General features: G+C 36.6%; 1 protein-coding gene across 1 annotated transcript; it reads right to left on the bottom strand.

Annotated features, from left to right (window-relative positions):
- Nucleotides 1-272: 272 nt before the first annotated feature.
- On the bottom strand, nucleotides 273-9512 carry LOC105042791 (DEAD-box ATP-dependent RNA helicase 47A). The gene is given in 3 exon segments (XM_010920111.4): nucleotides 273-1053; nucleotides 1056-2170; nucleotides 9342-9512. Coding segments are annotated over 2 exon segments (1671 nt in total). The 5' UTR covers nucleotides 2050-2170; nucleotides 9342-9512; the 3' UTR covers nucleotides 273-376.
- Nucleotides 9513-12909: the final 3397 nt, after the last annotated feature.

Genomic DNA, 12909 nt, shown 5'->3' with positions numbered 1-12909 from the left:
GAATTCTCATTGGAGCAGATAGGTCTGATTTACACATTAATAATTTCCATCTATAGCTGCATGCTCTTTACAATGGTGTGCACTACAATTCAAAATTAGCTAAGCAACTCTTAGCAAGGGAAATCGTTACCAGGTAGCTTATCTCATATCAGCTGATTAACAGTTTGGCTTCATAACCCCATTATATCATTAAACCATTTTTATAATGCAGGGCTCATGGATGGCATTGCAACAGCCATTAAACAGCACAAAGGAAACCATTGCTAGCAAAATTACAAAGCAGCATAACAGCATAAAATTTCTCTGATTCCAACAACAATGTTTATAAACAATTCATATAGCAAATAATTCCAGAATAAAGTAAAACTGAGAATAATTACCTCATTGCCTCTGCTATCTTCTCCACTTCTTCTTCTTTGCATATATTAAGCTTACCCTCTGTAAATTCACACTGCTGGATGTCTACACCAAGCTGCCTCCGCAACTTTTTCACAACAAAAACCTCAGGCTCTTCACATATTGTGACCACACTTCCCTTTCGACCAAGTCGGCCAGTTCGACCTGCTCGATGGGCATAGTGAACTGAGTCTGTTGGAAGATCCAAATTCACCACAAGATCGCATTCAGGTACATCAAGTCCCCTCGCAGACAACTCATTTGTTACCAAAACTCTCAGTTCACCATCCTTGAATTTCTTTAGAGTTGTTGATCTTGCAAGTTTGCCGAGATCACCATGCAGCTCAGCAGCCTTCATCCCACGAGCCTCAAGCTTAAAGACAACATCCTTTAGAGGCTTGGTGTGGTTCATAAAAACAATCACCATCTTTGCATCTAAGGCATGAACACATCTTCTTAATGTGTCAACTTTGTGTTGAACCTTGGAAACACAGTAGTAATGTTCTAAGGCCGGTGGTAAGCTATCAGCTACTCCTTGAGTTGTTGAGCCTGAGCTCGAGATAGCATCAGAATTGGATGCAAAAGAGGTAGGTTGTGGAACAGAAACTGAATCAAGAGGTACTACACTCTTAGCCCTGACAAGAAGAGGATCTCGTCCCAGCTCCTGGCTGCTCGTATAACTGAAAATGGTACTGTTGCTGACACCAGGATCGTCTGACGTTCAGACCGCCTGGCAAGTGGGCCTAGTATATCACTCGTTTTAGCACCAGACCTCCTTCCAACATGCTCCAGTATTCTGTGCATATCCTCCCGGTAATTGAATGATAAAAGTTGGTCAACTTCATCAAGTACAAGGAAACGACATCCATGTGTACGAAGCTTCCCAGATGCTGAGATCTCTGCAATACGCCCTGGTGTCCCAACAATAATGGCTGGCTTATTCTTCTTCAGAGCTTCTTCTTGTCTTGAACGGTTTGCACCCCCCACAAGTTGCTGAACAAGCTTCTTATCTGCAGGACCCAACAGTTTCTCCACCTCTCTTACTATCTGCATTCCTAGCTCCCTTGAAGGAGCAACGATGACTGCTTCTATGCCTGGCTTCAGGTCAGAAAGGTTTCCATCCACAGGCTTCTTCAATGGGCCTACTTCAGAGAGTATGGGGAGAAGGTAAGCAAGCGTCTTTCCAGATCCAGTATACGACTGAATAACAACATCATGTTTCTGTAAAATGGTAGGAATAGCAGCAGACTGCACATCAGTTGGAACAGTCAGACATTCCTTCTCTAACCGATCAATCAGCAGTGGTGACAGTCCCAGCTCACCAAATGTCTTGGCAGAAAAGAGGGCTTCATCTATTTTTGGTGTATTTTTTGTTCTCCCTGCCTTAGACAAGCCGTTCCTAACTGCTTTAACTTTACCTGAAGAAACTTTTGTCACTGACTTCGAACTGCCAAGATCAACAAAATTTTCTTTCTTCCTGGAATCAACCTCACATTTAAACCCAAGATTTGAAAGGGTAAGTGAACCACTTTCACTATCAGATCTAGTTCTGAACCAAGCAGTTTTGTGGAATCCAACGATCCTGGATACTGACAATTTCCTCAGTGAGTCTCCCAAAAAGAAATATGAGCGTGTAGATGCAAAAGCAAGCATTTTTCAATATGTTCGTCCAACAATTCGTTCCGGTTAAGCCACTGACATCAGAAAAAAAGCTTCTACTAGCCTTTCCCAATTAGCAAGATACCAGCAGCTATAGCTCATGATCCAGCTCAACCTGCTCATAAAAAAAATAGCAATGGTGACATGACTTTGACATAATATTCTAGTGCTTTAAAAGTGTTTTTAGTTGTAAAGAAGTTTGTGTAAAAGGAAAAGGGAAAAAAGGGATATTTCCAGGGAAATCAAAAGGCTTTTCAAAGATTTTGAAATAATTTATCCAAATTGTTCCAGTTTCTGTTGCTGAACAAATGAAAACCTCAATTTTCCAGTTTCTGTTGCAACGAACAAATGAAAACCTCAATTTTCCAAGGAGAACAAGTTACCCGGGCAGTTCTTCTAGCAACCAAACAGACCTAAGGAGATTAGATAAAATTTGCCATGCTTTACAAGTGCCCCTAGTCCTCAGTGTTGAATAAAAAAGGAAAAGCATATGCCAGCAAGAGGGTTCAGGAAGCATCATTTCTCTACTTGAGCATATTTTGTTTAAAAGCCTTGATGATTGTAAAGCATCTAACTGGAGAAAAGCAAGCACATGTGAGAATGAGTCCAGATATTCTGCATGCAAAAATGAAAAGGAAAGATGCAGGATAGTGCAAAGTCTTTCTTACAGCTCTGTTCGCGTTCAGAACATTAACTATATCCAGGACAAGATTTTATCTTATTTGGAAGGAGAAGAGATAAGGGGGCAAAATTATCTTAAGCAACTTATCCAACATATCCAGTTTGGCTGCATTAATTCTCAACCAAATTAAACCCTATTCACACTCATGTCCCTAAAGCATGCTTCCTGCGGAGCCACTCATATGCTTCCACATTTGAAAAGAGAAAGCCAGGTAAACAAGAACAGTGAGCAGCATTAAGAAAAAGATTAGCAGGAAGCCTACCATCCAAACCATACTGCATATTCTTATGTTAATACTAAAACATGTCCAGGCAAACATGTGGAAAGTTGAATTTCCAATTACCAAAATAAGACCCATGATTACATAAAATCAATTGAACATGCATCTTTTGGAATTTCGCAACCAAGTTCTGTGTAACAAATGAGCATGTATCAGTTACCAATAAGCCATCCTCAAAACTGCAACATCAATGTTTGTGTGTTGATTGTAGTCAGCAAAATGCTTCGCACTTGTGTTTGAAACCTTAACCTTTTTTTGTATTTTGTCCTTTCTGCTTTCCCATTTCTTCAATGAGAAACCCCATTTATTTCAGGGCACAACTTCATTTAAACAAAATGTATCATATAAAATTTTAATGAACAAAAACAAGAAATTGAAATGAGTTAGTACCTATCAAAATTTGTATTAGATGAATTTCTTTAAAAAAATGTATTATATGAAATTGGCTTAAGCTAATTAGAGTCACATGCTAACAAATAAAACCATTTAGTCATAAATGATACAAAATTCCTACTTCTTTGTACTATTATTTTCTTTGCCATAAAATTGTTTTTGTTTATGATTGTATTTTACCCCCAAAAAAAAAATCGCTTCATTTTGTATTAAATTACTTTACCATAACCATCCATCCTATTTCCAACTATTCTTAGAGTCAGCTTTAGGCATCCTCGTTCGCAAAACTATTACCATTTTTGGGCTATCTTTGATGTTATTCCAAGCTTCCCATGTCTCTCCTTACACCTTTCACCCATGTTACCTTGGGTCTTCCCTCCTTTTTGTATAACCTTCAATACAAATTAAAGTGCATATCCTTACTAAAGTCCTCTCAGATCTTCATTGTACAACCATCTCAGATTTTCCATCACTTTATCCCTAATTTCTGCAACCCATGTAGCTCTTCTAATATATTCATTTCTCAGTTATCCTTGCTAGTTTTACCATAGATCAAATTTTTGTCATGCTCAACTTACACCATAATAAATTCTCCTTAACATACATAATTAGCAAACCTTATGTAGATTGTGGAGAGCTCCATTACCAAATTTTCTTTTTCTTTTTACAAAATTTAAATACATGAGCACACATGTGTGCATGTAACAATCTTTTGCATTTATTTGATTTCAGAATATTTGCTTCTTTTTTTGTTCTAGGTCATTTTAAAAGTTATGTCCCGACCAAGAGGAACACATTCTAGTTCAATGCTCTTTGGCAGAAGATATCTAGACATTGGCCCTTTTATAGCTGGTTATTTCTTCTATTCCCCCTAATGTCACGGCCCTTTTGGACTATTGGGCTACCAATCAGACCAAAGATAGCACTGAGACTCTGCTCCATTATGTTGGTTGGTTAACATGGAATGCAAGGTATCAACATGTCTTCTACTCATCAGCTTCAACCGCACATCAGATCTAGGCTTCAGCCAAACATGCCTCCGAATTCATGAAGTCTATATCCAAGACTGAACAAACCTCCTCTACATGGCATGGTGGTACTGCTGGCATGCCCACTGCCTCCCAGATTTACTAGTCTGTCTGTTGGGCATTGCCTTTCTATGGATTAGCTAAGGTTAATTTTGATAGTCGAGTTTGAGGACATGTTGCAGAAGCAGGCTTCGTCATCAGAGATGAGTTTGGATATGCATCATTTGCTGGGGCCTGTACTTTTCAATCTTGTTCTATTCCTGAAGTTGAATTAGTGGCTGCTTGGGAGGTCTGACTACAGCCATTTGTAAGTTGAAACTCTCTAAAATCTGATTGGAGGGTGATTCTTCGACTGTCAGTCATTGGATCAACAGCACATCCCCCTCATCCAATGATAGTAGTCCTCTGCTTCAAGATATTCATGTCTTTAAGTAATCCCTTCTTTACTTTCATGCCAATCGTAGATACCATAAGACCAACCCTCCAGCCGACTAGCTTGTTTCAAGAACCAGAAATGGCATTCGCTCATCACTCTCTTATCCTCGATGCCCTGTCCTGGCTTGTAAATGCTAACACTCTTGGATGTACTTTCCCCCTTTTTTCTTTTTTTGAGGCCCATAGGCCTTCCATTTCCCCAAAAAGGGGCAAAAAAAAATATGCACTAATAATTTAATCCTTGATTTATATCAAAATCTGTTCCAATTCCTTTAATTATTCCTGGATAGATATTTGTATTGGTTCCTACCATTGTAATCTTTATGACTGTCATTCACAGTTTGGATGCATGTTATGTTACTGATGTCCATGCATTCTAGAAATTTATTAAAGGAAAAAATAGATGGAAAGTGGGGTAGCAAGTATGTTCATCCTACATCTCATCTTACATAGGATAAAATGAGCAAGTTAGTAGTCTAAAGTCGAATGTGGAGTGCCTCAATAATTCAATAATATCACTATCATTTCATAGCAGAATTTGCCACCCAAGGGAAACTAGGGCAGGACATTCTTCATAAACTTGGTTTTTGAGGCCTCGTATGCTATCAGGGCTTGTTTTCTATGGCTTGCAGCTTGGACCTGCCAGATGTTATGGTTTAAATCACATCAACTAGAACTGTTTCAACAGACCCCATTATATTACAGATAGATATGCAAGCACTTAGCTAATAGCCCCATTCTAAAATGATGGAGTCATATGACAATAAGGAAACCATTTTTTGATATGTTCACTATTTTGAGAATAAACTATGATCCAACTGATAGTTCTGTAAATATATTTTACCTGATGTTACTGTTACATTCCACCATAATGGCTAATAATGATGGCTGTAACAGTGTCTATATTATTTAGGAGGACCCAAAAAAAAAAAAATGCTGGACTGGTGGCAGATAACAGCCATTACTACTTTTGTATTTATCAATATCCACAAAAGCATTCCTAGAACCTTGTTAGCTACTTTAACAGTTTGTCAAGGCAATCTAGGACTAGCCCATGACCTGCTAATTTCATCCGCGACATAAAAAGTTCAAAGTAAACTTCAACAAAATGTAAAGCAGCAAATCACTGAAGTTTTGAACAATATTACTCCACAGTAAACAATGCCACAAATTCCATACCAACCAATTTCCAGAGTCTCAATCACATGAGCACACAAACTCTTCATTCACATCAAGAAATCATCCTGACTGCACATCAAAAAAGGCACACGATTCTTCCACCAACAGCATTCCTAGCTCAAAGCAGCATTCACTCAAACCTTATTCACATAGCTATCCTTGCATACCACAATTATTACATAAAGCCAAAAATAATAATAGCAAATAAGTTCACAAACCACAATTGCTACACCTACGAAACTTCTGCAAAATATGAAACTTGCGACCAAGAAATACTCTAAGTCTAAATTCCGCTACTTGTGCTTTGCTAAGCACTGCAACTTATCTACTTTTTCGAGTAATATATCTACTTCTAGTTGTTTCGATCAAAAAAATTTTGACATATTGAGATCTTATTTTAAATCATACTTTAACGGTTCACATATTTTTGTTAACTACTTTTATCGACTACTGTCATGGTACGAGTTTATTTCATAAAAGTCAAATAAAAAACTTGATCCAATTATCGGTGAAGTTGTTCTACACTCAAATGGTTTTACTCATCAAACTAACATAGTATTCAAAAACAAAATAGTCCACAAGAGGAGGGAGAGAGAGAGACAGACGCATACTTTGCTGCGGATCCCAAAGCTGTGTCTGACGGAGGTTATCCATAGTCCAGCACGAGAGGACGGGGAAAGAGAAGAGACGGAGGATTTTGGGATAGAAGAGGTTTGGAGAAGGATCCAGATTTAGAGGCAAAGAAGAGGCGGATCCGAAACTCTCATCGGATCAAAAAGATCTAGACCGAGATTTGGTGGTTAGGTTCAAATCCAATACGAAGGCTTAAATAAAAGGAAAATTCTTTGTGCACTGCAGGCAATGAAGAAAATCCGACGTGGAGTGCACCGCTTTATCCAATTGGTCCGCATAGTCACCACTTTTTCAGGTATTTAATGTCTGCACGTCGGCTTTTTCGTTTAAAAATTTTGTATCATGAAAATGCTCATATTCTTTAAAAAAATTATGACATCCTATGTTCATATTATGATATCCTGCATCTAGAAAGTTATAATTTTTATCCACGGGATGTCATAATATAATGCAGAATGTCATAATATGTACAGGATGTCATAATTTTTTTCAAAAAACAAGAGCATTTTCGTCATTCAAAATTTTCAAACAAAAAAAGTAAAGCTACAAACGTTAAATGCGTATTGAAAAATGGTTGGACAAAAATATTTCTTCTATATTATGATATCCTAGACCATATTATGACATCTTAGATCATAATATGCCACAGATGTCATAATTTTTTTAAAAAAATAGGAATATTTTCGTCATACCAAATTTTTAAACGAAAAAATCGATCTGCAAACATTAAATATGCACTGAAAAGTAGTAACTATGCGAACCAATCGGACAAGGCAGTGCGCTCCACATCGGATTTTCTACACCACCCGCAGTGCACAAAGAATTTTTTTTTTTATTTAAGCCTTCAAATTAGATTTGAACCTGACCACCAAATCTCGGCCTAGATCTTTTCGATCCGACGAGAGTTTCGGACCGACCTCTTCTTTGCCTCTAAACCTGGATCCTTCCCCAAACCTCTTCTGTCCCAAAACCCTCCGTCCCTTCTCTTCCCCCATCCCCTCGCACTGGACTACGGATCACCTCCGCCAGATGTCAAACTCCGAATCACTTCCGCCAGATGCCGCTCTAGGATCTATAGCAAAGTACGTGTCTCTCTCTCTCCTCCCTCCTCTTATGGACCATTTATTCAAATACTATGCTAGTCTGATGAGTAAAACTATTTAAGCGTAGAACAACTTCACCGATAATTAGACCAAATTTTTTGTTTGGCTTTCATAAAATAAACTCATACTATAACAGTAGTCGATAAAAATAGTTAACAAAAATATATGAATCGTCAAAACATGATTTAAAACAAGATCTCAACATGTCAAAATTTTTTTGATCGAAACAACTAGAAGTAGATATATTACTCGAAAAAATAGGTAAGCTGCAGTGCTTAGCAAAGCACAAGTAGCGGAATTTAGACTTAAAGTATTTCTTGGTTGCAAGTTCCATATTTTGCAGAAGCTTCATAAGTGCAGCAATTGTAGTTTATGAACTTATTTGCTATTATTATTTTTGACTTTATGTAATAATTGCCTTTTTCGAGGTTTGGCTTCGAGCCATCTTCCATCTGTGATCGGACAAGGGATCCGGACAAACTTTCTTATTTTAGGGACTGCAGCAGATATTGGTATTTTATGTTGAGTCTTATGAGGGGAGTTGATGGTTGTTAATGGCTGCTGGACACGTGATGGAGGAGTAAGTAGCATTAAGGGTGCTTTTCCTAGGATGCCAACTTCGTTCCCAAAGCAAGCCCGTCGTCCCAGTGGCATGTTATTAGCACCCATCAATGGGTTATTTTGGATCAGCGATGGAGCATCGTGATGGGTGGTGGGAATGACGATGGCACCCTCCGGCACCTTGCTCGCTTTCTTTCCTTCCACCATTTTCGAACATGATGGACAATTTGAAATATCAAATATGTTCACCTTAACCAATGTTAAAACAAAAAATCCAAAAAACTCTTAGATTTTTCAACATGCAGAAGCTCTAAAACACCTAGAGATATTCTTTTGTCAAGAATGAAGGAGAAATGCAAAGAAACTCCAAAAAGAAAATCGAATCAAGGGCATTAGCAAATCCTCGACCGAAGAGGCCTCTTTTCCAACCTCTGCTCATAATATGATGTCTTAACTCTCTCTTACTACAAACCTAGCCTTAACCAAAAATTCAACACATCGAGGCCGCTCTAGAGTGCACAATCCAACCAAATCCCTAACAAATCCTCTCAAAACTCTCAAAAAAATTCTCTAAAACTTATAACCACGAGCCATAAACTCTAATCCCAACCCAGTCCATAGCATCTTGAAGGCATGGGAAAGGACTAGTGTCTACAGTGTTGGAGTTATTGAGGACGAGTAGGGGTTTGTGGAATCGAGGGGAGGGGGGAGGGCCAGTGGAGGCGTCTTCGAGATTTTGGATGTCCATGGAGCTCCAACCATAAATCCTAAAAACAAATGGAATCCCCCACTCTAGAGCTCAGAAGCTCCTCTTAGACCTGAACAAACCATCATATTGTGGTCTAGAACTCATAGATCTTTTAACAAAACCAACACCATGATCGTCGGTCACCAATCCAACCGTCAAACTCTATAGGTCATACTCCAATCCATGCATGTAATCAGAAAATTAGAGCATAAGGATATCAAGAAGAAGTGGAGAAGCATCTTACCTTTCTTCGAGGAAAAGAGAGGAAGAGATCGGGATTGGGCTTCTCCTTCGGCTCCCAGAGCTTTCTAGACCCAGGCAAAAAAAGCTCACAATCTTCTTCAGTGGAGATGAAGATGAAGAGGAGGAGGAGAGGGACGTGGATGTTGACGCTTATAAGACGAGGAGGGGGCGGTGGATGGTGCTCAGTAGGTTAGGGCACGGGAAGGTGGAGAAGCGGGATCGAAGCAAAAGACAGGGAGGCCTAAGGGTTCAGTGGAGTCCGACGATGCTTACATGCATTATCTCGAAGTCCTTTATTAAATTTCTAATAAGCATAAGGAGGAAGTCAGGGGGGAATGTTTTGATCTATAAATGGCCAATATTATCAGTTAGAAAAAAATTTAAATTATTTTATCAGACATCTAATATATATATATATATATATATATATATATATATATATATATTAAAATGAGGATCTCTCGATATATATTAGAACAGATCTTGAAAATGAAGAGAAACAGTTACGTGGCCCATCGAAGAGTGAAAAAAAGTGCTCTGCTAGACTTCGAGAGCTCTAAGCCTCCTAGACTTGAGAATGGAAAAAACAAAGAAAATATCCAACACAAAAGCCCAGTCATCGTCTAAACTTCCCCGTCTGGCCTCTCCAAGCCTCCCATTGATTGACTCCCAAGAATGAAAAAAATAAAAAAAAAAATCAGCCCAGCCATCGTCCAAGCTTTCCTTTTCGGCAACTCCAAGCCTCCCACCTCAAGATTCTTACATTGCTCTTCCTTCCCCTATTTTAATTTTTTTTTTTTATTTTAAGGCCGGACTGGGTCTCAAAAACACCGTGCAGATGGATGGGACAGGGCCATCGGCCGTCATTCATCGATCCATCCTCACCGCTGTCGAGGGGGGGGGGCGTTGGGTTGGGACAGCGGCCGTCATTTACCGTTTGAAATGTATCCCATTCTGCGCATGCGTGACATAATAGCAAGACAAGGTTCACGGAGGGAGGTCAACAACGGGGAGCCGTCTCCGACTGTGGGAAGGCAAGCGTCCGTTAAAGCAAATAAAAAACATAAAAAATTACACAAATCATAAAGCAAAAGAAATAATATAAAAAATTTGAAGGTCCAGATCCTTCGATTTTTTCGCACAAATAATGAAGTAACGGATCATAAAATATAATAATATAAAAAGAAAAATATTTTGGAGATCTGGAACCATTGATTTTTTGTGCATGAATCATAAAGCAAAAAAATATTTTTTTGAATTTTTTGATCCTTCGATTTTCGTAGCATGAATCTCAAAGCAACAAGAAAAAAAAATATAGATTTTTAAATCCCATGCACTATGCAAGTGAGGCAAGGGCAGAAAAAAACTCCCATCGGAGTCTTCCTCTTCTCCATTTTCAGCTAGGAGAAGAGATCATAAGGCAATAAAACCATAGGATTTTGGGTTTATAAAACATCCCCTTCCCCGACAGAAGAAAACTCCCATGGGAGTCTTCCTCTTCTCCATTTTTTATTAGGAGAAGAGATCGTAAGGCAACAAAATCATAGGATTTTGGGTTTATAAAACGTCCCTTTCCCCTCCTCGCCACCCTGCCCCAAAATCCCGTTCGTCGCTGGCGACATTGCTTCTATTATTTTTAATTTTTCGTTTAGCATTCGTTGGTGACTTGAGGTAATAGACTCTTTCTTCTCTTTTTTTTTCATTTATATGAGACTATCTTTAATTGTGAGGCTTTAATTGATGATATCAAAATAATATACGGATAGTACTATACAGCTTGTCAAGTTTGTCAGAAAAAAGTAAGATGCATTAATATTGGATTTTGATGTGATCGATGCAATATAGAGCCTAAATATCCAATGTCAAGATTTGTTTTATATTTGGTATTTAGAATTTACTGATAAAAGATAGATATATACTTTAGATCATTAAAAAAATAAAAAATTATATATTATATATTTTAATATCACATCTCTTACTCATGTCCATTATAATTTTTCATTTGTTAGTTATAATAAATTTTAATTTGGTTCTATTCTTTCTTGTTTTTTAGATATTGATTACAATTTCATACAGAGGATTATACTAGATTTGCATCGTTTGTTCTTTTCGATAAAGTTACTCAATAGTTAATAAGCAAATCATTTAAAGAATTATGCATGTATAAGGTATATATAATATATATTTCATATTTTATTCATCCAATAAATTATTTGATGATATCAAGTCAGATATTTTTTTTCATGCAGAAAGATGATGATTCTATTATTCTCTTAAAAATCTACAAAGTTATAGAAAAAAGGTTATATCTTCTAAATTAAAGTTGATAAATATAATCTCAAATAAGGAGGACTAAGCTACACTGTTCTTAAAATAATTTTGAATAATACATGCAATGAAGTAGAAAATAGGATAAATCAAGCAAAATTTATTGTGAGTGATATATTTTTATTCTTTTACATATAGATGATTATATTTATATATTTTATTTTAATAATTGATAAATAAATTTTTTTTGCAGATTGAAGTACATGAGAATAAAATTTCTGGAATTGATACGACTGTGAAGAAAAAAGATGTACATAGGATGCAAATAAGTGGTTGTGCTTTGCTTAATGATAAAGATACTGAAATAATTGATGTTAAAAATATTAATTCAAAGAATGATTTTTCTGTCAGTAAAAGACAAAACTGATTATATTACTTTTTACTATTATATTATTTAAACAATTTGATTTTATATTTTCATTTATAATATTTGATATCATCCATGATATTTTTTATATTATGTTGAATTTTTAATTTATAAAAATATTATTTTAAGAAAAAATATAGGGTTCTAAGCTAGTTTATAGTTTATTAGCATAGTGGATAGCACGAGAGAAATCATATTCACATAGAAGTGGATATACTTTGCAGATAAGTGAGTTTACTTTATGAGCTTTAAAGTTTATGCTAAGATAAGAGTTTTAAAGAAATCATGTTGGAGTAGAGGTTTTCCAAAAATATTGCTCCAATATTGTTCATGGGATATGGAGGTACAAATTGGTATATTTGTAAAGTCATTGATGGTAGGTATCAGTTTGAGATAATTGTGGAATGGGACATAAGATCATAATTTGAGATATTTTGATGCAGTACAGTGGCTCATTTGCATGTGTGGGAAGAATGGAGCAAGTAGCAAAGTTTTTGTTTTTTTTGTTTTTGTTTTTTTTTTTTGTCTTGTGAGCAAATAATCCTCCAAAGAAGCTTTAATGATTAGATCAGGCCATATTTGATGGTTTTAAATGGATCGTATCATAAATATGTTTCACTCGACCAATAGACAATTGACAAACCATTGACAAATGAATCATAATATAATTAACAATATATATCTATAACAATCAAAATTGACAATGATGCAAGGATCAATAGTATTTGAAGAAAGTTTTAATTTATAAGAATAGTAGTTATAAAAAATTATTATACTTTTATTAATGTTATCCAATATCAAACAAAGCTTAGCAAATTGGCAAGAGCATATGAGATAAAGACATGCAACAGATTGTTTCAATAGAGCTGTTTGG

This window comes from Elaeis guineensis, chromosome 4 (assembly GCF_000442705.2).
Source record: "Elaeis guineensis isolate ETL-2024a chromosome 4, EG11, whole genome shotgun sequence".
Taxonomy (NCBI): domain Eukaryota; kingdom Viridiplantae; phylum Streptophyta; class Magnoliopsida; order Arecales; family Arecaceae; genus Elaeis; species Elaeis guineensis.
The sequence above is the reverse complement of the archived record's forward strand: the minus strand, read 5'-3'. Positions and strand labels throughout refer to the sequence as shown.